Here is a 27,825-nt window from a genome sequence, read left to right as displayed (position 1 = left end):
GATGGGACTTTTTATCAACTCAACCATTTTTTAAATTTTTATTATTTCAATTTGTTCATTGTATTATTATCATTCTGAACCATCACATCCCTTATCAAAGGACAATCCTATTTATTTTTGGGGGGTATTTTACCAAACCCTCCCCGAACCCGGACGACGCTGGGCCAATTGTGGGCCCCCCTATGCCCCCCTATGCGACTCCCGATCACAGCCAGTTATGAAACAGCCTGGGATCGAACCCTGGTCTGATTTGATGCCTCAAGCACTGCGATGCAGTATCTTAGACCGCTGCACCACTTGGGAGGCCTGGCAATCCTATTTCTATCATTTACCTTCTCTCTATGGCATTCTTCGTTAAATTGTCTTTTTTTGTAAAAACAAAATGTTCTGTATTTCACACTTTCCTTTACGCATATTTACTCAGTTTACTTGACACACAAGATTTTTTTTGCAGGTCTTGTTTCCCCACATTTATTGATGAATTAATTTCCCATCATGAAAATGTATCCCCATTCCTCAATCAAATACCTTCATCAAAACCACAAAAAAATGACAAATACAGCTTTTTACTCCAATCTGGAAACCCTCATTAAATCCGACATAGAACCAGTGTCCCTTGAGCGAAAGTAGGCATAGAAAACAGCAATGGCATTTAAAAAATAAAAAAAAATGTAAGGCTACTATTATATTACAAGTGTTTCAGTGACAACCTGGTTGAATAACAATATTGGGTTGATAACACGTTTTATTTTTATATAAATAAATGTGCGACACAAAACAAGGCAGTGTAGAAAACCATTACCCAAAATGCATTTCGGTGACAACCTGGTTGATTAACAATATTGGGTTGATAACACGTTAATTTTTTTATATAAATAAATGTGGGACACAAAAAAGGCAGTGTAGAACACCATTGCCGAAAATGCACTGCTCCATTAACGTTCAATAGATTGTTCACAATTTTGCCCCCCAAAAATATATTTTCCTATGAATGAAGTCACACAAAAAGCAATACTTTTTGTACATATTTGCACTAATTGAGTGTGAGATCATGTTGTTCCTTCACATATGCAAATAACTTGCATTAGATGTATACACACTGTAAAGGATGAAAACAGGATAATGAATTTCAATTAATGAATTATTTAATTCTTAACTATTTTCACTGAAAAAGGTTGTTGTTTGTCCAAGAGGATAAATAACAGATTTTTTTTTTAACACATTCACTAAAACACCGTTTTTAATTAATTGTATTGTCAACACTAAATATGTTTAAATCATGCAATCATCATCAGCCACTATATAGGATTCTGAATCCATTCTCCATCTCTATCCAACTGGCTATATCCATAACAATAATACGTCTATGAGGCGTCATTCTAAAGCCTATGTCCTCATATCCCTTACCCAGTGGTTTATAACTGCAATACATCTGGACTGTCACATTCATAGTTTTATCCATTATTATAGACATAGAAATATTGTCTAGCCTGCCTGCCTGCTTAGTTCTGCTTTTGCCAACATGAACTGACAACAAATAATTTGTGTGGCGATTGGATAAGCTAGCATTGTGCTGTCACGCCACTTCCTTAATAGCTGTCGTCCTGGACCTACAAATGCCTTGACCTTTATCGATCAATTGTATTGGAGGAGCTGTGCATAGTACATTTTGTTGTTGTAACGTGGGCTTAATCCCAAGTCCTCAGTGACAGGGATGGTCATTGGCTAGAGCAGACAATATGTCTGAATGCCTTTGAGCTGAGTGGTTCTGACTGATATTGTTTCTGGTTGGCTTAGAGTTGACTGATTCTGACCGATGTCCCTTGGACTGATTGACTGGCATCATGACAGGAAGTAGTGTTGCTTTGTTTAACCCCACAAGGTGAGGTGCAGCTTGGTTACTCACTCCATGAAGCGTCCATTGGGATGGATGAAGACCTTCTGTACTCCTGGCTGACATTGTTGTTGGCCAGGATGACACTACTGCTTCGAAGATCCACTGGGTAGAAGTTGCACAGATCTAGGATCAGCTCATCTACCAAGATGCCTAACATTAACCATTAGGGGGAAAACACAAAACTGACCCTAGGTCTAGGAGCAATTTACAACAGATTCAATGTTTTCCAAATGAACTATTTCAATTATAAACTTGAATTCAGCTTTACAGTACATTTACTGTAGGCCTACATGAAAGTAACATAATAATGTGAAAATTAATGCCCTGCCTGACCTTCAAAATGTATTTTCTAAATGTAAAAAAGGTATAGGCCTAGGTAAGCATAGCTAATCTCGTTTAAAATGGAGCCAAATATATTAATTTGCCATTTACGCTATGCATCACATTATGTTACATTTCCTCCCACACAGATCATTTGCAATTCAAATCTACCTGGAATAGAGGTAACAACACTGGCCATCAATAACCTGCAGAAATATTGATGTCCAGCTGGAAGAGGCACACACATACACGCACACACACATAGACTTTGCTGGCTGCCATGCACACTGCCGTTGTGTTGTCAGCTAACACCCTCTAGCGCCGGGCGCCCTGCACAGATGCGCTCTGTCTCGCCATTCTGTAGCTGTACTCCGTCGTAAACGGGAGTTGTACAGTTCTCTGCTGCAGCAGTCAGTCCAGACTTGCATGGAACCGGCTTACAGCGGCACTACGCTCGCTCACACCAACCAAACAACTGATACCGCGCCACTTGGAGTTTGGAACTGTATGTCACGAGCCGCATCCTGGCGTCTTCCATTTCCCGCCTGAAGGAATCACGAATACGCTTAGCTGAAACCAGGAGGAAATAAAATAGCGCAGCCGAGGAATGTTTGATTAGATTTCTGTCAAAACAGTGAAATACAGGAAGCTCCGATACGGAGCGCTAAATATTTTGTCTTTGAGCATTGCTCTAGAAATGCGGTCGCTGCTGGTAAATGTCGTCTTGATTTTTGTTTTTGCCGCGGTGTGAACTTCACCAACCTTGCTAAGCTCTCCGCCGGATCATGCGATGGATCTCCTCCAGTAGCCTACATTCGTCTGACAGCTCTCTCCAGCGGAGACTGGATGTGAGGAGGGTCCGGGGAGAGGAGAGACACCCACGGCTCCACTTGGGATCTAAAGGCGCTTTGTGACCAGGTTTCTTCTCTTGGATAGTCTCCTGCTCGGCGCGGTGCTGGGCAGCCTGTGGATGGTACAGAAATGACTTTAGGAGAAAAACTATGCCTCGTTTTCCTATTTTTTAGGATTCTCTTCACTCCTACCAGCCACGGCAATCAAGGTGAGATATTTTATCTGCGCATGACTTTGGAGAACAGTTTAATATTAGCCTAAATTAGTTATTAGTTATATTTATTTTTTTCGGGTAAAGGCTGCTGATATGCGCTTTAATTCACACTTGTGGCACGTGTTTCCACCCGCGCCTAAATGTAGCCATAATAGGCTACAGTTAACCAAAGATTGCATTGACCAATATATAGGCCGGTACCTATAGATAGGTTATGTAACATGTTACAGTCGTAATAGTCAGTAGCTCTAGGCATTCATATTCCAACCAGCACGTGTGCTTTTCCAAATTAGTGTAAGTCTGCGTTTGTAATTGCTTGAAAATAGCACGCAGTTTGATTTGAATAATGTGAACCTATGGCTATTAAACAGTTTATCATGTGTGGAAAAAATAGGCCTACTGGAAGGACAACAACCTACCGGTAAATAACGCACCGAGCCCTTTCCCGCGCTACGAACGCTATGAAAGCAGGAGAGTGAGAAGTTGACAACCCGGGGGTGGCAAATCAATTAGGCTAAGGTTACCGATCTACATCCTTCAATCACTACAACCGTCCATTACGTTTTACATAAGGTTTACAAATGGAAAAAATACTTACAGTATCCAATCAAAAACACAAAACATCCCTTTTTTTTTTTACGCAGTGGCTGGATTGAGTTCTGTAAAGACTGAGGTTAAACGTTTTAAATTGTATGTATTTAAGGCCATACTATACCTTCAAACTATACAGACAGATTCCTTGATCCAGGCAGATTGATGCTCTCCGTGAATTGAGCCCTCAGCAGGCTTTTGGATCCCATTACTGTTCCATTCTGCTACATTGACCTGATGCATGACTGCAAACCACATAAGAATCACACCAGATAATAAAATCACCCTTATGCTGCCTTTAGACTTTAATCTGTTTTCTTTCTCTATTGTGTCATCTTTGTCTCTCTGCCACCAAATGTGGTTGAAGAAACTCAGGTGTGTGTGTGTGTGTGTGTGTGTGTGTGTGTGTGTGTGTGTGTGTGTGTGTGTGTGTGTGTGTGTGTGTGTGTGTGTGTGCGCGTACGCGCTATCACTCAGGTTTAAAATAGTTCTATTGATTCTACAGGGACACAGAGGGATGTGGCCCCTAGGTTATATTTGATTGTTCTCTCAGTTCAATAAAAGTGATACTACTCCCTCTTCTGATACTACTCCCTCTTCTCCCAGGCAGGTGCTACATAACAGCCCAGTGTGTCTTTGTGCTGCCATCAAAGATTGAATGATGATTGAGTTGATGAGTAGTGTGTCAGCTTTCCAGTCAGCCCTATGGTGTCTTTCACATTGACTTCAGAGGTGCCTCTGAGATTTAGTTTTAGGCTGCTTCCAGCTTCTGTCCGTGGTTCTGAAACGGTTTCTCTGCACTGTGTTTATGCGGGAGTGTGTATGCGCGAGTGTGTGTGTGTGTGTGTGTGTGTGTGTGTGTGTGTGTGTGTGTGTGTGTGTGTGTGTGTGTGTGTGTGTGTGTGAGCCTATGTGTGAGCCTATGTGTGGCATCCAGATGATGTGTATTTCTCACCTGTTGTTGTTGGATTTAGAGGCCTTACCACATGTCACAATTCATCAGAAAACAACTCTAGAATTATGTTTTATCTCTGCCAGACAAACAGCTCTTTGCTTTTAAAACCCATGTGTCAAATGTTGTATATTGCTTTGAACCGGGTGAAGGTGAGCGTTGTAGATTGGGGATTTCACAGGCACAATTGGGCCTGATGTCAGCTGAGAGGAGAACAATGAAAACCAATCAGTCTCATCCTCCCTGGCTGGGAGACGCTGAATGCAGCTTGTCAGACAATCCCTCACACCAACACCGGTGTTCTGCAGGGACGCAAAGAGTTATTAACTAAGCCCTACTACACAAACACTGCCAAGTTTCAGCTTTCTCTACAGTACTCACTGTTATTGTTATTTCTGTGGGAGTTTTGTTGGAGCTGCATGTTTTTTTTCTTCTAGCCTGGCTGGTAAAAACGAAGGGAGGATTGGCTAAGTTAAAGGATTGGCTAAATGAAATAAGCTCCAGAGATTCAGAGAATCTGAGAAAAATGTCAGTCCATTGTTGTAACATTGTTTTAAAGTGTCCCCAAACTAAAGGGTTGATCCTTTTAAATGAGGCAGGAGATCCCTTGGTTCACTGGGTCCTGATTTGCTGCTGGGCCCAGACACCCTTCCATCCTTAAACCAAGACAAATATACCAAACAATTTTGCTTTCAGCACTTACAGTATGTTTCCATGACTGATCAAAACTCATTTTATCATGCTCTCTCCTGTCTCTCTGCAGCAGACATATAGTGAACAAAATGTTTCAAACATCAAATTTCAATGACATCGCACTATCGAATCGTAATACATATAGAATTGTGAGAATCCCAATACATATTGTATCGGCACCTAAGTATGGTGATAATATTGAATAATGAGATCCCTGGCAATTCCTAGACTTATTTCCCATCCCAAACTACTAAGCCCTATCCCTGATAAAGTTATGTTATCAGTGCATGCGTCAAAAGCCTGTCTCAGTGGCGCCACCTGCAGCTGGCTCTCCAAAGAATCTAGGTGGGAAAAGGTAGAACTAGCAATACAGGGTCAGATATATTTACCTCGTAATGGTTCATTTTTGGGTAGGTTATATTGTAAACTGATCCTAGATCTGTGGTTAGGCGCTAGGTGTGATGTGTGGCTTGGTAGCGAATGGGTAGATGGTCTCTCAGGTGTGTTGAGATGGCTTCTCCTCAGTTTGACACTCATACATGCTTCCTGTTCTAACACTATGACAGTCCATCCTTGATGCGTCAGTGAATGGCCCTCTAATGAAAGGTTGCTACATGTCTCTTTGACCTGTCTCTGTCATGCCTGTCTTGTAACTGTCATTTAGGGTCAGCACTGTGTTATGAAGCCATGGCATTTTGCAGACAATCTTTCCATTCTGGTCAAGACTGTAACCGCCCCACACTGTAACACTTCATCTGCTACTCTGTGGTAAATTCTCATTAAAAGCCTCATGGTGCTAATATCTGATCTAATTAGCTTCTAGCTCTGATTTGCTTGGCTATAGTTCTGACATTAAGATGTTACATAGTGGTCTGATTCATCTGGAAGGAATAGGAATGTGAGCTATGCGTTTTCCCCACCACGCCTGTCAGCTTGTCTGTGCTGTAGATAGTGTTTCATTTCACACTACTTCCTATCATCTGAATAGAACACCACCAAATGTCAATCTATTCTCTTTCTACCCAATCACTTTCCCTACATCTCTCTTCATCTCTCAAATGTTATTTTCATCTTCTTCTACAGCCTTCAGAGGAAGGCCCTATAAATTGTCAAAGACTCCAGCCACCCAAGTAAAAGACTGATCTCTCTGCTACTGCACGGCAATCGGTACCGATGCACCAAGTCTGGAACCAACAGAACCCTGAACAGATTCTACCCCCAAGCTATAAGACTGATAAATAGTTAGTCTGGGTAGCTATTGGTTAACTATTTATCTTCATTGACCCTTTTTGCACTAATCTCTTTTGACTCATCACATACACTGCTGCTACTGTTTATTATCTATCCTGTTGCCTGTCACTTTATCCCTACCTATATGTACATCTACCTCATTACCTAGTACCCCTGAACATGGACTCAGTACTGGTACCCGGTATATAGACACGTTATCATGACTCATTGTGTATTTATTCCTCGTGTTATTATTATAATTATTTTTTGCATTGTTGGGAAGGGTCTGTAAGTCAGCATTTCACTGTTAGTTTACACCTGTTGTTTACGAAGCATGTGACAAATATAATGTGATTTTATCAAATTTGATTTGATTTGCTTTACATCCAAAGTAAATGGTTAAGGTTAGGGTTACCTGTTAAATGGTCAAGGATAGGGATAGAGTTGGCAAGCGGATCCTAGATTGAACCACTAATGTCACTCCACGCACCTGGTTTTAAAGACAGGATAGATACCAGCAGACTGGCACCCAGGGAACAGCGTTCCCATTCTTGTATTATAAAGCTAGAACACAGATTCATAAGCAGGCCCTGTAATGTTCTATTAATACCCCAGTAAAATCCCCTGGGAGAACTGCTGCTCTAAGCAGGGTCCTACAGGTCCCACCGTCTACTGGGAATATACTACACTGCACTGAGACAGAGGCTGTTATAGGACAACACACACAGATGAATGCATAGACACAAACACAGATACACACACAGGCGCACATACATACATAAACACACATTACAATATTTTAATTACGCATAATGTACAGAAGAGGCGAATGAAAAAATCCCAAAGTTTATGAATGAAGTCTTTAACTGCTTTGTTACTATCCAGGATAGGAGAATCATGTTGTTGGAAGGCATGGCTTTCAACAGCTACCAGCCAGACCAGGCTCAGAGCAGTCTGTTTGTGGTTACACTGAGAAGGTATTCAGATCATTATAGGGTTGAGTTGGAAACAGACAGTGTGTGATGAATTTGGCCAGTGGTTAAGTATAGATTTACATTGGGTGAGAAATAGAGCTTCTACACACGCATGCACGCACACGCACACACACACACACACACACACACACACACACACACACACACACACACACACACACACACACACACACACACACACACACACACACACACACACACACACACACACACACACACACACACACACACACAGTGCCAGTGGTCAGGAAGGTATGGATTTCAAGTGTGTGTGAGAGAGAGAGACAGAGGCAGACAGTGCAATTAGTCCTGTTCCCAGGGGTTCTGCTGAGGATACTACTGCTACTGGCACTCCATCCTCCACCAGCCTGCCAGACACACAGACACTGTTGGGAGAGGAGGAGGACATGGAGTTCTGCTGGTTAAAACTGCAGCTAAATAACTCAACCAGTATGTAGGGCTGATTTCCAGGACCCAGATTAAGCCTTCTCCTGGACTCAAAAGCAAGGACAAAGCAGCAAGGGAAAGTGCTTTCTTTTAGTTGGAACTAACAAACAAATTCCTGCTAAAAAGTTAAAGAAATTTGCACTATTTAGTGTTTTTATTTGCATTTATATTGAGCTTCCTCAAAGCTCATTGCTTTGCAGTGTATTGATGTATCACCCTACCACTGAAGAATAAATAAATAAAGAAGTGGAATTAACATAGGAAGTTGTGCCCATAATACATAATGTATCTCTCTCTCTCTCTCTCTCTCTCTCTCTCTCTCTCTCTCTCTCTCTCTCTCTCTCTCTCTCTCTTTCTCTCTCTTTCTCTCTCTCTCAATTTCTCTCTGTCTTTCCTCTCTCTCTTTCTCTCTCTCTCTTTCTCTGTCTTTCCTCTCCTCTCTCTCTCTCTTTCTCTCTCTCTTTCTCTCTCTCTATTTCTCTCTCTGTCTTTCCTCTCCTCTCTCTCTCTTTCTCTCTCTCTCTCTTTCTCTGTCTTTCCTCTCCTCTCTCTCTCTCTCTTTCTCTCTCTCTCTCGCTCTGTGCTCCAGTAACATTGTAATCCTGTGTTTTTCTCTGATATCAGTCATGCATGCAATATGTATTTATAAACATGACATTTCTATGTTATTATAAAGGTCAGGAATAAACACCTTTTTTTCCTTTTCTGTTATTACCTTACATGGAAACACTCAACTTCACTAGCAGCTGTTTGACTTGTTTTGACCAGGGTTTCACTTATACATTTTCAAAAGATGGCGCGGTACTGGATGGCCGGCAATTTGCAAGTTTCGACCCAAATTTGCTATTTTGTGATTATTTTGTTAATTTTTTTATTTTCACAAAATGTATCCGCTATTATTTCTTACAACCGAAAATTACTTTTGAACTTTAGATCGGCAGTTACTTACCCCAATTTCGGCTTCAACTTCGACTGCCTTGGGCTCTGTAATTCCGACCCATTTTTTGGGCTACCCAAGAGGAAACACCGGCGTTACAGAGGCAAGAGTGGGGTGGGGGGTCCTGGTGAGAGTAAGGCGAAGGGAAAACCGGCCACCTCTTCCCTCCGTTCTACTGGCCAATAAATATACAGTTACTTGATAATATGATGGATGACCTCCGATCGCAGATTTGCTATCAACGGGAGCAAACTGCAATATTCTTTGCTTTACTGAAACATAGCTCTCAGACAAGGTACCCCCCATGGCTATTCAACTTGATGGATTCTTCATTCACCGGGTGGACAGGACAGGGAAGTCAGGGAATTCAGTGGTGGGGGGGAGGGGTTTTTCTCTACATCAACAACAACTGTTCACAAGCAAGAAAACCTACATCCAGAGGCTGCTTTTCTGGTTGCAGGCAATTTTTATTTCGCGTCACTAAGACATTTGATGCCCAACTTCCATCAACATGTTTCCAATGCCACTAGGGGCAATAAAGTCCTAGATGACTGTTATTCTACGCACAAGCATACAAAGCCCTCCCTTGTCCACCATTCGGCAAATCAGATCATGACTCCGTACTCCTGCTTCCAGTTTACAAGCAGAAAATAAAACTGGAAGTACCTGTGACTCACTACATTGAGAAATGGTCACCAGAATCAGAGATTATGCTACAAGGCTGCTTTGCAAGCACTGATTAAGGAATATGTTTCGAGACTCCACGATAACATTGAACAGCTAACCACCTCTGTCACTGGCTTCATTTGTCCCCACAGTGAGGGTTCGCTGCTTCCCCAATCACAGGCCTGGATTAACACTGACGTTGGCGCTAAACTAAAGGACAGGGCTACTGCACACAGAGCTGAGCCTTAAAACTGAGGCTACGGCCGAGGAAATAAATAAGTACAAGAAGTCCCGCTTTGACCTCCGCAGAGTCATCAAATGAGCAAAAGGACAATATAGGAATAATGTGGAATCATATTACACAGGCTCCGACGCCCGCTGCATGTGGCAAGGGCTACAGTTCATTATGGATTACAAAGGAAAACCCAGACATTATCTGCCCAATGATGCCTCTCTATCAGACGAACTCAATGCATTTTATACACGCTTTGACAACAACAACATTGTGCTGGGTGTGAGGGCCGTCACCGACCCAGACGATTGGGTGATCTCACCTTCCGAGGCTGACGTGAGAAAGGACTTTAATCAGGTCAACATCCACAAGGCCGCGGAGCCGATGGTATTCCAGGGTGTGTTCTCACACCTGACAGGCATATTCACTGTAATTTTCAACCTCTTCTTGTCCCTGTCTGTAATCCCCACATGTTTTAAGATGACCACCATCCATCCTGTCCCCAAGAACTCTAAGGCTTCATGCCACAATGGCTACCGTCCTGTAGCACTCAGTTTGGTAATCATGAAGTGCTTTTTTAGGCTTGTTAAGGCACACATTAACTCCACCATCCCAGACACCCTAGACCCACTCCAATTTGCATACCGCCCCAACAGATCCATAGATGACGCAATCTCAATTGCTCTACACTGCCCTCACCCACCTAGATAAGAGGAATGCTGTTCATTGATTACAGCTCAGCGTTCAACACCATTGTCCCCTCCAAGCTCATCACCAAGTTTAGGACTGGGTCTGAACACCTCCCTGTGCAACTGGATCTTGGACTTCCTGACGGACCGACCCCAGGTGGTGAGGGTAGGCAACATCACCTCCGCCACGCTGATCCTCAACACGGGGGCCCCACAGAGGTGTGTGCTTAGTCCCCTCCTGTACTCCCTGTTCACCCATGAATGCGTGGCCACGCATGACTCCAACACCATCCTCAAGTTTGCTGACGACACGACGGTGGTAGGTCTGATCAGCGGCGACAATGAGTCAGCCTACAGGGAGGAGGTCAGTGACCTGGCAATGTGGTGCCAGAGCAACAACCTCTCCCTCAACATCAGTAAGACCAATGAGCTGATTGTGGACTACATGAATGTGGGGGGCGAGCACACCCCCATCCATATCGACGGGGCTGCAGTGGGGCAGGTTGAGAGCTTCAAGTTCCTCTGTGTTCAAATCAAAGTACGGCTGGCTGGCTGGATGGAGTGTTTGCTAATGTCCATACTGTTACGGTGGTGGTTGTGCCACAGACCCTTGCCTGATCCAGGGCAGATGGTGTATTGTCTGTCACTGCGAGGCGCGGTGGCTGCTGTGGCTGGCTGGATGGGTGGCTGGATGGGTGGGTGGGTGGGTGGGTGGCTGGATGGATGGGTGGGTGGGTGGGTGGCTGACTGGGTGGCTGGCTGGCTGGATGGGTGGGTGTGTGGGTGGGTGGGTGGCTGACTGGGTGGCTGGCTGGCTGGCTGGCTGGCTGGCTGGATGGGTGGGTGTGTGGGTGGGTGGGTGGCTGACTGGGTGGGTGGGTGGGTGGGTGGCTGGCTGGCTGGGTGGCTGGATGGATGGATGGGTGGCTGGCTGACTGACTGACTGGGTGGCTGGGTGGCTGGCTGACTGACTGATTGACTGGGTGGCTGGATAGGTGGGTGGCTGACTGGCTGGCTGGGTGGGTGGCTGGCTGGGTGGCTGGATGCATGAATGGATGGCTGGGTGGCTGGCTGGCTAGATGGATGGATGGATGGCTGGCGGGCCTAATGGTTGGCTGGCTGGGTGGGTGGGTGGCTGGATGGATGGATGGGTGGCTGGCTGGGTGGCTGGCTGGCTTGGTGGCTAGCTGGGTGGCTGGATGGATGGATGGATGGATGGCTGGGTGGCTGGATGGCTGGGTGGCTGGCTGGCTGGCTGGGTGGCTGGCTGGATGGATGGCTGGCTGGCTGGCTGGCTGGGTGGCTGTGTGGCTGGCTGGCTGGATGGATGGCTGGCTGGCTGGCTGGATGGCTGGCTGGGTGGCTGGATGGTGGGTGGGTGGGTGGGGGGATGGCTGGGTGGCTGGGTGGCTGGATGGCTTGCTGGCTGGGTGGGTGGGTGGGTTGGTGGGTGGATGGCTGGGTGGCTGGATGGCTGGCTGGCTGGCTGGCTGGGTGGGTGGGTGGGTGGCTGGGTGGGTGGGTTGCTGGGTGGCTTGCTCACAGGGAGACGCTGTGTAAAGTGTATTTAGCTTATTATGACCGACATATACACTACTGTTCAAAAGTTTGGGGTCACATAGAAATGTCCTTGTTTTTTGTGAAGAGGCGATTCTGGGATGCTGGCCTTCTAGGCAGAGTTGCAAAGAAAAAGCCATATCTCAGACTGGCCAATAAAAAGAAAAGATTAACATGGGCAAAAGAACACAGACACTGGACAGAGGAACTCTGCCTAGAAGGCCAGCATCCCGGAGTCGCCTCTTCACTGTTGACGTTGAGACTGGTGTTTTGCGTGTACTATTTAATGAAGCTGCCAGTTGGGGACTTGTGAGGCTGTGCTAACATAATTGCAAAAGGGTTTTCTAATGATCAATTAGCCTTTTAAAATGATAAACTTGGATTAGCTAACACAACGTGCCATTGGAACACAGGAGTGATGGTTGCTAATAATGGGCCTCTGTATGCCTATGTAGATATTCCATAAAAAATCTGCCGTTTCCAGCTACAATAGTCATTTACAAAATTAACAATGTCTACACTGTATTTCTGATCAATTTGATGTTATTTTAATGGACTTGGCTTTGCTTTTCTTTCAAAAACAAGGACATTTCTTAGTGACCCCAAACTTTTGAACGGTAGTGTACGTGGTAGCACACAGATGTCTTACAGCCTGCAACACACACACACACATACTGACAACACACACACATACACACTGACAAGACGCACACACATACTGACAACACACACACATACACACACACACATACTTACAACACACACACATACACACTGACAACACACACACATACACACTGACAACACACACACACACATACTGACAACACACACACATATACTGACAACACACACACATACACACACACATACTTACAACACACACACATACACACTGACAACACACACACATACACACTGACAACACACACACACACATACTGACAACACACACACATTCACACTGACAACACACACACATACACACTGACAACACACACACACACACACTGACAACACACACACATACACACTGACAAGACGCACACATATACTGACAACACACACACATACACACACACACATACTTACAACACACACACATACACACTGACAACACACACACATACACACTGACAACACACACACACATACTGACAACACACACACACACATACTGACAACACACACACATTCACACTGACAACACACACACATACACACTGACAACACACACACACACATACTGACAACACACACACATACACACTGACAACACACACACATACACACTGACAACACACACACATACACACTGACAACACACACATACTGACAACACACACACATACTGACAACACACAAGGGCTCATGAACTGGTTGGACAGTTTTTGTCAGAAATGCTGGCTTGACATTCACAATCATGGAAATTCTCCCTGGTTTGCTAATGTATGGTAAAAGTCATGTTAATGCATCTATATCGTGTTTAGATTCTGCAGTTAAGGTTACATCACTTTTAGAGTAGAGACAGAGAACACAGATAATGTTCAAACACAGATTCTTATAAGAGACTTCATGTGTGAAGTTGAAGGTTAAACCTCTAATCCATCCACCCACTGCTCAGAAAGACCGAGATTATTATTCTAGTCTTTATAAAAGTGAAGTTTGCCTAATGACATTCTGATCCTGAATTATTTAGCTTTCTGTCCTTGAGAGAGACAGAGATGGAAAGATGTTTTAGAACTATAATATTTTGACAGACTCAAGTTCCTGATGCTGCTGCCTGGGAGCAGTGAACTTGGAATATTGACTAAGTGATAAGCCTCAATAGAAAACCCCTGAAAGGTTCTGGGAGTGACATTCCTCTCTGCTAAAATCAACAAGTATGTAAAGATTAATCACTTTTCACGAATAAAGTTACTGGTATTTCAATGGATTTTATATCAGAAGGTCAATGACCTGTTTTCCTATTACAGTCAAAGCTATCAACAGAATCTATCAGAATCCACGCAACTGTGTATACAATTTGCATGCTACTGTATACATAATGTACATGAATTACAGAGACCCATTCACAATAAATAGCCGGATATTACACTGAAATGGTTTAGGACGGAGGGACGGGTATTTGTAATCTTATCTGGTGCTGCAAGCAAACTCTGGGGACATTACAAGAAGCCCTTATTATCTGAGTGACATTGAAATAAAGCCAGTGAATGGGAGAGAGAGAGAGACTGTTGACAGCAATCTGACTGCAATCTATCAGGCCTAAATTTGTCTCTTCAGCTCTGAAATAATGCTTTACTGAAATGGACCCACCGCAAATATTCATCTGGGTGAAAAACTCATTTTTGTTAAGATACAAAAGTCTAAATGAGAACATTTATGAGCTATATTTCAATTACTGAGGTGGAAACAGTGATCTATGTATATCAACATTATGCTAATGGTTGTGTTTCTCTCTCCTGTTCTGTTTCAGTGGTACTGCTGGACACCACCTCTGTTTTGGGAGAGCTGGGATGGAATACCTATCCCATGAATGGGGTAAGAGAGTGTGTGTTTGGGTTTGTGTGTATGTGTGTGTCAGGGTTCGCACAAGGTGCTTGAGGTGCTTAAAGTAATTTGGCACTCTGAAATTCAAGTACTAGAATACTTTGAAAATCAGATATTTTCTCAAGTTGGTACTTGAAAAGTACTTAAAATGAGAGGAGAACAGAAATGATGAAATATGTTAATATGAAAATATTAGAAAAATGTATTGGTCTTGTGAATACATTTCAGGCAGTCTACCAAGTTTTATTTCCTCACGTGTTTGGCGCTCTGGATGCCAGACGAGCTCACTCATTCCACCCACACGGCCACTCAGCCAGACAGGACAGAACTGACTGATTAGGTGCCACCAAACATCATATTGATAGCAAAAATCCCGGGAAAATGTAGATTCAACCTGCCTGGCAGGATATTGATGTTTATGAATGGGTTTTGCCAGACCCAACCAGGGTTGTAGTGGAGGTTAAACGCACGTAATCGCTGTTTACACACCTTTATATTTGTGAAATAGCATTTACTCACCATTTTGTTAATTATCGTATACCTACATATTGCGTTCCTAGCCTTGATCAACGCTCAGAAAGCTTATACCTCTGCGAATGAGTGTAATCATGAATGATTCATGTATGCTTGTTATGTTTGCCTGCTCCCCTGGATTTGCTTTGTTAGCAGCGCATTCATTTACCACTCTGTCTAACGGGAATCTCCGCCCAAGACAAAGGCCGAGAGGTAAAACGAACTACCTCAGCACAGACCTACAGTGGCAAGTAGCAGAGAGACGCTGCTGACGGTGGGAATTCTTTTAACATCCCTCAACTCCTGCCGTGTCAACAGACTCTCGGAGAATGAGTGTACAACTATTAAAAAGATGCTGATATTTCAGTCAGATGTCTAGCTAGCTAGGTAGCTTAAGGGCTCAAATCAAATCCAATTTTATTGGTCACATACACATGGTTAGCAGATGTTAATGCGAGTGTAGCGAAATGCTTGTGCTTCTAGTTCCGACCATGCAGTAATATCTAACAAGTAATCTATCAATTTCACAACAACTACCTTATACACACAAGTGTAAAGGAATGAATAAGAATATGTACATATAAATATATGGATGAGCGATGACCGAACGGCATAGGCAAGATGCAGTAGATGGTATAGAGTACACTATATACATATGAGATGAGTAATGTAGGGTATGTAAACATTATATAAAGTGGCATTGTTTAAAGTGACAAGTGATACATTTATTACATCCAATTTTTAATTATTAAAGTGGCTAGAGATTTGAATCAATATGTTAGCAGCAGCCACTCAATGTTAGTGATGGCTGTTTAACAGTCTGATGGCCTTGAGATAGAAGCTGTTTTTCAGTCTCTCGGTCCCAGCTGTGATGCACCTGTACTGACCTCGCCTTCTGGATGATAGCGGGGTGAACAGGCAGTGGCTTGGGTGGTTGATGTCCTTGATGATCTTTTTGGCCTTCCTGTGACATCGGGGGGTGTAGGTGTCCTGGAGGGCAGGTAGTTTGCCCCCGGTGATGCGTTGTGCAGACCTCACTTACCCTCTGTTTATCCTTACGGTTGTGGGCGGAGCAGCTGCCGTACCAGGCGGTGATACAGCCCGACAGGATGCTCTCGATTGTGCATCTGTAAAATGTTTTGAGTGTTTTTGGTGACAAGCCAAATTTCTTCAGCCTCCTGAGGTTGAAGAGGCGCTGCTGCGCCTTCTTCACCACGCTGTCTGTGTGGGTGGACCATTTCAGTTTGTCCGTGATGTGTACGCCGAGGAAGTTAAAACTTTCCACCTTCTCCACTACTGTCCCATCGATGTGGATAGGGGGGTGCTCCCTCTGCTGTTTCCTGAAGTCCACGATCATCTCCTTTGTTTTGTTGACGTTGAGTGTGAGGTTACTTTCCTGACACCACACTCTGAGGGCCCTCACCTCCTCCCTGTAGGCCGTCTCGTCGTTGTTGGTAATCAAGCCTACCACTGTAGTTTTGTCTGCAAACTTGATGATTGATTTGTAGGTGTACTTGGCCACGCAGTCATGGGTGAACAGGGAGTACAGGAGAGGGCTGAGAGCGCACCCTTGTGGGGTCCCAGTGTTGAGGATCAGCGGGATGGAGATGTTTCCTACCCTCACCACCTGGGGGCGGCCCGTCAGAAAGTCCAGCACCCAGTTGCACAGGGCGGGGTCGAGACCCAGGGTCTCGAGCTTAATGACAAGTTTGGAGGGTACTATGGTGTTAAATGTTGAGCTGTAATCGATGAATAGCATTCTTACGTAGGTATTCCTCTTGTCCAGATGGGTTAGGACAGTGTGCAGTGTGATTGCGATTGCGTCATCTGTGGACCTATTGGGGCGGTAAGCAAATTGGAGTGGGTCTAGGGTTGTCAGGTAGGGTGGAGGTGATATGATCCTTGACTAGTCTCTCAAAGCACTTCATGATGATGGAATGAAGTGCTACTGGGCGATAGTTGTTTAGCTCAATTACCTTAGCTTTCTTGGGAACAGGAACAATGGTTGCCCTCTTGAAGCATGTGGGAACAGCAGACTGGGATAAGGATTGATTGAATATGTCCGTAAACACACCAGCCAGCTGGTCTGCGCATGCTCTGAGGACATGGCTAGGGATGCTGTCTGGGCCGGCAGCCTTGTGAGGGTTAACACGTTTAAATGTTTTACTCACGTTGGCTGCGGTGAAGGAGAGCCCACAGGTTTTGGTAGCGGGCCGTGTCAGTGGCACTGTATTGTCCTCAAAGCGGGCAAAGAAGTTGTTTAGTTTGTCTGGGAGCAAGACATCGGTGTCCTGCCACATACGTCTCGTGTCTGAGCCTTTGAATTGCGACTCTACTTTGTCTCTATACTGATGCTTAGCTGGATTGATTGCCTTGTGGAGGGAATAGCTACACTGTTTGTATTCGGTCATGTTTCCGGTCGCCTTGCCATGATTAAAAGCAGTGGTTCGCGCTTTCAGTTTTGTGCGAATGCTGCCATCAATCCACAGTTTCTGGTTGGGGAAGGTTTTAATAGTCACCGTGGGTACAACATCACCGATGCACTTGCTAATAAACTCGCTCACCGAATCAGCGTATACATCAATGTTGTTGTCTGAGGCTATCCGAACCATATCCCAGTCCACGTGATCGAAGCAATCTTGAAGCGTGGAGTCATATTGGTCGGACCAGCGTTGAACAGACCTGAGTACGGGTGTTTCCTGTTTTAGTTTCTGTCTATAGGCTGGGAGCAACAAAATGGAGTCATGGTCAGATTTTCCCGAAAGGAGGGCGGGGGAGGGCTTTGTATGCGTCGCGGAAGTTGGAGTAGCGGTGATCCAGAATTTTGCCAGCCCGGGTCGCGCATTCGATATGCTGATAAAATTTAGGGAGCCTTGTTTTCAGATTAGCCTTGTTAAAACCCCCAGCTACAATAAATGCAGCCTCAGGATATGTGGTTTCCAGTTTATATAGAGTCCAATGAAGTTCTTTCAGGGCCGTTGATGTGTCTGCTTGGGGGGGATATACACGGCTGTGATTATAATCGAAGAGAATTCTCTTGGTAGATAATGTGGTCGGCATTTGATTGTAAGGAATTCTAGGTCAGGTGAACAAAAGGACTTGAGTTCCTATATGTTGTTATGATCACACCATGACTCGTTAATTATAAGGCATACACCCCTGCCCTTCTTCTTACCAGAGAGATGTTTGTTTCTGTCGGTGCGATGCGTGAAGAAACCGGGTGACTGTACAAACTCTGAAAACGTATCCCAAGTGAGCCATGTTTCTGTGAAACAGAGAATGTTACAATCTCTGATGTCTCTCTGGAAGGCAACCCTTGCTCGAATTTTGTCTACATTGTTGTCAAGAGACTAGACATTGGCGAGTAGTGTACTTGGGAGAGGTGAGCGATGTGCACGTCTACGGAGCCTGACCAGAAGACCACTCCGTCTGCCCCTTCTGCGGCGCCGTTGTTTTGGGTCGCCGGCTGGGATCCGACCCATTTTCCTGGGTGGTGGTCCAAACAGAGGTTCCGCTTCGGGAAAGTTGTATTCCTGGTCATAATGTTGTTGAGTTGACGTTGCTCTTATATCCAATAGTTCTTCCCGGCTGAATGTAATAAGACTTAAGATTTCCTGGGGTATCAGTGTAATAAATAATTCATAAAAAAGCGAAATACTGCATAGTTTCCTAAGAACGTGAAGCGAGGCGACCATCTTTGTCGGCGCCAGGTAAACATTAGCCAGGTAGCTACCTATAACTAGCTGGCTAGAAGGATGAAATTAGAAGCTAACGTTGTACAGAGCCTGACCTCAGCAGGAGCAGTTGACTGAAATTAAGCTCGCTATAATCAAAAGATGGGCTATTTTAAGTTCTCATAACAAAATACCTTTTCTTTATAGAGACAGACAGTGGTGAGTCAGGTTGCAATGAAGGAGGCAAAGGAAATACATAGAGAGAGGAAGCATTAAAGCAAGCAGGGAGAGAAGTTAGACATACAATGGTTCCCAAACTTCAAGTCCGGGACAATTTCAAAGATTGTACTGAGTTACAGTTCATATAAGGAAATCAGTCAACATCATCAGTCTTAGACTTACCACTCATGTATTTAGTAAATAAGTAGTGAAACACATATTATTGAGTAGAACATCAACAGGACCACAGTGGAGAAGGTGAAAAGCTTTAAGTTCCTCAGTGTACTGTACACATCACTGACAGTCTGAAATGGTCCACCCACACAGACAGTGTGGTGAAGAAAGCCCAAGAGTGCCTCTTCAACCTCAGGAGGCTGAAGAAATTTGGCTTGGCCCCTAAGATCCTCACAAACATTTACAGATGCACCATTGAGAGCATCCTGTCGGGCTGTATCGCCGCCTGGTATGGCAATTGCACCGTCCGCAACTGCAGGGCTCTCCAGAGGGTAGTGAGGTCTGCCCAGTGCATCACCAGGGGCACACTGTCTGCCCTCCAGGACATCTACAGTACCTGATGTCACAGGAATGCCAAAAAGATTATCAAGGACATCAACCAGCCTTTTCACTCTGCTATCATTCAGAAGGCCAGGTCAGTACAGGTGCATCAAAGCTGGGACAGAGAGACTGAAAAACATCTTCTAGCTCAGACTGTTAAATAGCCATCACTAGCCACCTACCACCCGGTTACTCAACCCTGCACCTTAGAGGCTGCTGCCCTACGTACATAGACATGGAATCACGGTTCACTTTAATAATGGAACACTGGTCACTCTAATAATGTTTACATACTGTTTTACTCATTTCATATGGATATACTGTATTCAATTGTATTCTAGTCAATGCCACTCCGACATTGCTCGTCATAATATTTATATATTTCTTAATTCCATTGAGAGATTTGTGTGTATTGTTGTGAATTGTTAGATACTACTTCACTGTTGGAGCTAGGAACACAAGCATTTCGCTACACCCGCAATAACATCTGCTAAATATATGTGTGTGACCAATAACATTTGATTTGATTTGAATGGTAAGTTAGTTGTTTGTTTTTTCATGCGGTTGTAGCGATATACTGCCATCTGTTGGTGACCAGAAAGAATTGCATAATAGGACCTATTTCAAATTGATGGTACTTGAAAATAAATATTAGTGCTTGAAAAAGTACTTGAAAGTCCTTCAATTTCACTTGCCACTGTCTGTCCATATCCTTGTGTGTGTGTGTGTGTGTGTGTGTGTGTGTGTGTGTGTGTGTGTGTGTGTGTGTGTGTGTGTGTGTGTGTGTGTGTGTGTGTGTGTGTGTGTGTGTGTGTGTGTGTGTGTGTGTTTGTTTGTTTTCCTACATTATCAGAACCCCAGTGTTCTAACATTTCACCTGAATGTTCTGAAAAGGTAGGAAAATATCAGGTCCAGAATTTGTTCAAATGTTATTTTAAGGGTAAGGGTTAGGTTTAGGGTTTTGGGTTTAGGGTTAGGTTTAGGTTTAGGGTTAGGCCTATGGTTATGGTTAGGTTTAGGGTTTTTGGGGTTAAGGTTAGGGATAGGTTAAGGGTTAGGTTTAGGGTTAGGGAAAATAGGATATTTAATGGTCAAACATTTTTACACTCCAAAAGGTCCTAAAATTTCACTGTGTGTGTGGGTGTTCTCAGGTCTGTTGTATTTCAAGACCTCTAGAGAGAAAAAGGATAGAACTGAGTGAGATAGCACTGGTCTCTGAGGAACCTCTCTCACGTTCAATCTTTTTTTCAATTCCCAACTTCACTCAATACTAAAGGGCCATAGAAAGTTATAATAGACTCTTTCAATGTGAGTGAAAAGAAACGATTTGGATTCAATTTGGGATGTCTGGTACGAGCACGGCTGGATCTAACATGACGTGGCTGTGTGTGAATAGAGTGGACAACTGTCCGTTCATACTGGAAGACCTAGGTCTGTATTTGGGATGTCTGATACGAGCACGGCTGGGTCTAACGTGACGTGGCTGTGGGTGAATAGATTGGATGACTGTCCATTCATACTGGAAGACTGTTCAGATTACCTCTTGACAAACTGTTTCCCAGTAGCTCTATAAGTGAACTCTCTAACCTCTCCCTTCATCTCAGTAGCTCTTTAATAACTTCTCTCTAACGAACGTTAGCCCATTCAATCCGGCCGGCGGGTGGTTTGAGTAAAAAAAAATACAATTGAATGACATTTTTTCAATCGACATTGAAATGACTAAAACCTAATGGAAACTGTGCAGAAATGACAATGGCCTACATTTATAGTCTCTTCAGTCTGTCCAGCTTGCTAACAGTCATCGAAACGAAAGCTAGACAGTCAGGGAGGATTCAAAATCCAAAAGCGATGGATAAAGGAAATGTAATACATTTTAAATCCGGCTCTCTGGACCTCCGTGAAGAATAAATGTGGCCTGCGGGGAAAATGAGTTTGACACCCCTGCCCTAACCTCCTCCCTCTGTCTTTATAGCCTCTCCCCTCTATACCAGCCTTTCGTCTGGCAGATCCCATCTGTGCCTCTGTATTTCTGAGGCTTTCACTTTCTTCACCTCTCTGAAACATTCTCTCTGTCTTTCTATGTCTACCACCCTGTCTCTATCTTCTTTACCTCTCTGTGTATCTCTATGGCCCTGTCTGTCCCTAATCTATAGCTCAGTGTATCTATATGGCCCTCTCTGTCCTTAATCTATACCTCTGTGTATCTCTATGGCCCTGTCTGTCTCTAGTCTGTACCACACTGTATCTCTATGGTGTTATCTGCCCCTGTACCACACTGTATCTCTATGGTGCTATCTGTCTCTAGTCTATAGCTCAGTGTATCTACATGGACGTGTCTGTCCCTAATCTATACCTCTGTGTATCTCTATGGCCCTGTCTGTCTCTAGTCTGTACCACACTGTATCTCTATGGTGTTATCTGCCCCTGTACCACACTGTATCTCTATGGTGCTATCTGTCTCTAGTCTATAGCTCAGTGTATCTACATGGACGTGTCTGTCCCTAATCTATACCTCTGTGTATCTCTATGGTCCTGTCTGTCCCTAATCTATACCTCTGTGTATCTCTATAGCCCTGTCTGTCTCTAGTCTGTACCACACTGTATCTCTATGGTGTTATCTGCCCCTGTACCACACTGTATCTCTATGGTCCTGTCTGTCCCTAATCTATACCTCTGTGTATCTCTATGGCCCTGTCTGTCCCTAATCTATACCTCTGTGTATCTCTATGGTCCTGTCTGTCTGTAGTCTATACCACACTGTATCTCTATGGCCCTGTCTGCCCCTAATCTATAGCTCAGTGTATCTATGTGGCCCTGTTTGTCCCTAATCTCTATCTCTGTGTATCTCTATTAGAGGTCGACCGATTATGATTTTTCAACGCCGATACCGGTGCCGATTATTGGGGGCCCAAAAAGCCGCTGCCGATTAATCGGCCGATTTTTCCCGAAATGTATTTATAATAATGACAATTACAACAATACTGAATGAACACTTATTTTAACTTAATATAATACATCAATAAAATCAATTTAGCCTCAAATAAATAATGAAACATGTTCAATTTGGTTTAAATAATGCAAAAACAAAGTGTTGGAGAAGAAAGTAAAAGTGCAATATGTGCCATGTAAGAAAGCTAACGTTTAAGTTCCTTGCTCAGAACATGACAACATATGAAAGCTGGTGGTTCCTTTTAACATGAGTCTTCAATATTCCCAGGTAAGAAGTTTTAGGTTGTAGTTATTATAGGAATTATAGGACTATTTCTCTCTATACGATTTGTATTTCATATACCTTTGACTATTGGATGTTCTTATAGGCACTTTAGTATTGCCAGTGTAACAGTATAGCTTCCGTCCCTCTCCTCACTCCTACCTGGGCTCGAACCAGGAACACATCGACAACAGCCACCCTCGAAGCAGCGTTACCCATGCAGAGCATTGGGAACAACTCCTCCAAGTCTCAGAGCGAGTGACGTTTGAAACGCTATTAGCGCGCACCCGCTAACTAGCTAGCCATTTCACATCGGTTACACCAGCCTAATCTTGGGAGTTGATAGGCTTGAAGTCATAAACAGCGCAATGCTTGAAGCACAGTGAAGAGCTGCTGGCAAAATGCACAAAAGTGCTGTTTGAATGAATGCTTACGAGCCTGCTGCTGCCTACCACTGCTCAGTCAGACTGCTCTATCAAATCATAAACTTAATTATAACATAATAACACACAGACATACGAGCCTTTGGTCATTAATATGGTCGAATCCGGAAACTATCATCTCGAAAACAAAACGTTTTTCCTTTCAGTGAAATACGGAACCGTTCCGTATTTTATCTAACGGGTGGCATCCCTAAGTCTAAATATTCCTGTTACATTGCACAACCTTCAATGTTATGTCATAATTACGTAAAATTCTGGCAAATTAGTTCGCAACGAGCCAGGCGGCCCAAACTGCTGCATATACCCTGACTCTGTTGCAAGAGAAGTGAGACATTTTCCCTAGTTAAAAGAAATCCATGATAGCAGGCAATATTAACTAAATATGCAGGTTTAAAAATATATACTTGTGTATTAATTTTAAGAAAGGCATTGATGTTTATGGTTGGAGCAACGTGTACCTAAGCGATTATATGCAACGCAGGACAGGCTAGATAAACTAGTAATATCATCAACCATGTGTAGTTAACTAGTGATTATGATTGATTGATTGATTGTTTTTTATAAGATAAGTTTAATGCTAGCTAGCAACTTACCTTGGCTTCTTACTGCATTTGCGTAACAGGCAGGCTCCTCGTGGAGTGCAATGTAAAGCAGGTGGATAGAGCGTTGGACTAGTTAGCCGTAAGGTTGCAAGATTGAATCCCCGAGCTGACAAGGTAAAAATCTGTCGTTCTGCCCCTGAACAAGGCAGTTAACCCACCGTTCCTAGGCCGTCATTGAAAATAAGAATGTGTTCTTAACTAACGTGCCTAGTTAAATAAAGGTGTAAAAAATTTAAAATTAAATAATGTAAAAAAATAATCCAAAAATACCGTTTTCCGATTGTTATGAAAACTTGAAATCGGCCCTAATTAATCAGCCATTCCGATTAATCGGTCGACCTCTAATCTCTATGGCCCTGCCTGTCTCTAGTCTGTACCACACTGTATCTCTATGGTGCTATCTGTCCCTAATCTATACCGCTGTGTGTCTCTATGGTCCTGTCTGTCTGTAGTCTATACCTCTGTGTATCTCTATGGCCCTGTCTGCTCTGTCTCTGCTCTGTCTGCTGGATGTCAGGAGAGGAGAGGTGATTACATCATGTAGGTGGTTATGACAGCCAGAGGCAGCAGAGAGAAGACCTGTCCTGTCTGCAGCTCTGACTCCATGATTAAGCTGTCAAACCCTCTCCTCTCCCTCCTTTCCTCTTCCTCTCCCTCATCTCCTATCCACTCCTCTTCCTCTCCCTCCTCTCCTCTTCCTTTCTCATCCTTTGCTTGGCCAGAAAACCAGTTTCCTATGAATATTTAACACGGTAAGGTGAGAGTTGCAGACGGAGAGAGGGAGGGAGGTCTGGAGGGAGGGAAGGAGGTCTGGAAGGAGGGAGGTCTGGAGGGAGGTTTAGAGGGAGGGAGGTATAGAGGGAAGGAGGGAGGTCTGGAGGGAGGTCTGGAGGGAAGGAGAGAGGTCTGGAGGGAGGTCTAGAGGGAAGGAGGGAGGTCTGAAGGGAAGGAGGGAGGTCTGGAGGGATGTGTGGAGCCAAGGAGGGAGGTCTGGAGGGAGGTCTGGAGGGAAGGAAGGAGGTCTGGAGGGAAGGAGGGAGGTCTGGAGGGAAGGAGGGAGGTCTGAAGGAAGGTAGATCTGGAGGGAAGGAAGTAGGTCTGGAGGGAAGGAGGGAGGTCTGGAGGGAAGGAGGGATTTCTGGAGGGAGGTCTGGAGGGAAGGAGGGAGGTCTGGAAGGAGGTCTAGAGGGAAGGAGGGAGGTCTGGAGGGAAGGAGGGAGGTCTGGAGGGAGGTCTGGAGGGTGGTCTGGAGGGAAGAAGGGAGGTCTGGAGGGAGGTCTAGAGGGAAGGAGGGAGGTCTGGAGGGAAGAAGGGAGGTCTGGAGGGAGGTCTAGAGGGAAGGAGGGAGGTCTGGAGGGAAGAAGGGAGGTCTGGAGGGAGGTCTAGAGGGAAGGAGGGAGGTCTGGAGGGAAGAATGGAGGTCTGGAGGGAAGAAGGGAGGTCTGGAGGGAGGTCTAGAGGGAAGGAGGGAGGTCTAGAGGGAAGAAGGGAGGTCTGGAGGGAAGAAGGGAGGTCTGGAGGGAGGTCTAGAGGGAAGGAGGGAGGTCTAGAGGGAAGAAGGGAGGTCTGGAGGGAAGAAGGGAGGTCTGGAGGGAGGTCTAGAGGGCAGTACAATAGTCTGAATCCCTCGCTACCTGGTAGAAGAGAGTAGCCAATCCCCTGTCTATTAGACACAGTCAGATATCTGAGCATGGCAGGTTGGCAGCAGCTAGCTTACATCCGCTATCATACCAGGACATTATAGAGCATGGTAAAGCACACCTGTCAGAACTATCTCTGTCTCTACATGCTCCAGGATGGCCATACTTGCTTTTTGATGAGTTTTAGGTCTGTTAAAGGTGGTATGTCATACCCTTGTTGTTGTGTAGTTGTAGCGAAAGAAAATCTTCACTTTCACACTCTGTCTCAGACCTGCAGTATAGGCCTATGTATAGCCATTCTGGATCCAAATATGAATATGCTATCCATAGACTGCATTTTACTGACACAGTAAAAAGTTGTGAACATAAATACAGCCAACCTCTTAGATGTTAAGTTCCCTATATGGGGGATTTTGAGCGTTTCTAGACCAGTTCTGGCTGACATTTTGGTGTACAAAGTGCTCTGTGAACGTCATAGTGTCCCGTGCCAGAAAGCCTCATCTCAGGTTTCAGTGTCAGGTTTCAGACACAACATTTGCATAGGGAGTGACGTGTCACATTTTCTGGCTTATGCAGACAAAGGAACGATTTCCTGTGCCTGTGAAACTCACAGCTTGCAATAGTGCATATGAAACGGGAGTCTAGCGGATGCAACAATATTAGTTTAATCTCGATATGATATTCTTAGCCAGATTTAGAGCTTTCAACATGAAAAAATACAAAATAATTTCATAGAATTGATACAAGACCACTTTTTTTTGTCACAGACGGATGAAATCACTTCATGCTTAAAGTAGGAGTTGTACCGAACCTGCACATATTTGAAATGTGTCTCTACGCCACTCAGTGGACATTTAGGATAATTCTCTGTCATCAGTTATATGAAATAGTGCTAATATTACAGTTGAAGTCAGAAGTTTACATACACCTTAGCCAAATACATTTAAACTCAATTTTTCACAATTCCTGACATTTAATCCTAGTACAAATTCCCTGTCTTAGGTCAGTTAGGATCACCACTTTATTTTAAGAATGTGAAATGTAGAGATAGAGAGAGAGAATGATTTATTTCAGCTTTTATTTCTTTCATCACATTCCCAGTGGGTCAGAAGCTTACATACACTCAATTAGTATTTGGTAGCGTTGCCTTTAAATTGTTTAACTTGGGTCAAACGTTTCAGGTAGCCTTCCACAAGCTTCCCACAATAAGTTGGGTGAAATTTGGCCCATTCCTCCTGACAGAGCTAGTGTAACTGAGTCAGTTTTGTAGGCCTCCTTGCTCGCACACTTTGTTGACCTTAAGCCATTTTGCCACAACTTTGGAAGTATGCTTGGGGTCATTTTCCATTTGGAAGACCCATTTGCGACCAAGCTTTAACTTTCTGACTGATGTCTTGAGATGTTGCTTCAATATATCCACCTAATTTTCCTCCCTCATGATGCCATCTATTTTGTGAAGTGCACCAGTCCCTCCTGCAGCAAAGCACCCCCACAACATGATGCTGCCAACCCCGTGCTTCACGGTTGGGATGGTGGTCTTTGGCTTGCAAGCCTCCCCCTTCTCCCTCCAAACATAACGATGGTCATTATGGCCAAACAGTTCTATTTTTTATTTCATCAGACCAGAGGACATTTCTCCCAAAAGTACAATCTTTGTCCCCATGTGCAGTTGCAAACCGTAGTCTGGCTTTTTTATGGCGGTTTTGGAGCAGTGGCTTCTTTCAGGTTATGTCGATATAGGACTCGTTTTACAGTGGATATAGATACTTTTGTACCTGTTTCCTCCAGCATCTTCATAAGGTCCTTTGCTGTTGTTCTGGGATTGATTTGCACTTTTCGCACCAAAGTACGTTCATCTCTAGGAGACAGAATGCGTCTCCTTCCTGAGCGGTATGATGGCTGCGGGGTCCCATGGTGTTTAAACTTGCCTTCTATTGTTTGTAGAGATGAACATGGTACCTTCAGCCATTTGGAAATTGCTCCCAATGATGAACCAGACTTTTCTAAAAAAAAAATCTGAGGTCTTGGCTGATTTCTTTTGATTTTCCCATGATGTCAAGCAAAGAGGCACTGAGTTTGAAGGTAGGCCTTGAAATACATCCACAGGTACACCTCCAACTGACTCAAATGATGTCTATTAGC

The 27,825-nt window shown here is 44.2% G+C and overlaps 1 protein-coding gene across 1 annotated transcript in view; it reads left to right on the top strand.

Moving 5' to 3' along the window:
* The first annotated feature begins 2,509 nt into the window (after positions 1 to 2,509).
* Positions 2,510 to 27,825, top strand: part of LOC106586540 (ephrin type-A receptor 6) — a 256,053-nt gene continuing 230,737 nt past the window's right edge. Inside the window, exons 1-2 of the mRNA XM_045707380.1 lie at positions 2,510 to 3,278; positions 14,753 to 14,817. Coding sequence (XP_045563336.1) covers positions 3,200 to 3,278; positions 14,753 to 14,817 — 144 coding nt within the window. The 5' untranslated portion in view covers positions 2,510 to 3,199. The remainder of the gene's footprint in view (positions 3,279 to 14,752; positions 14,818 to 27,825) is intronic.

The sequence above is a fragment of the Salmo salar genome, chromosome ssa25 (assembly GCF_905237065.1).
Source record: "Salmo salar chromosome ssa25, Ssal_v3.1, whole genome shotgun sequence".
NCBI classification, from domain to species: domain Eukaryota; kingdom Metazoa; phylum Chordata; class Actinopteri; order Salmoniformes; family Salmonidae; genus Salmo; species Salmo salar.
This window is presented reverse-complemented; position numbering and strand designations above follow the sequence as displayed.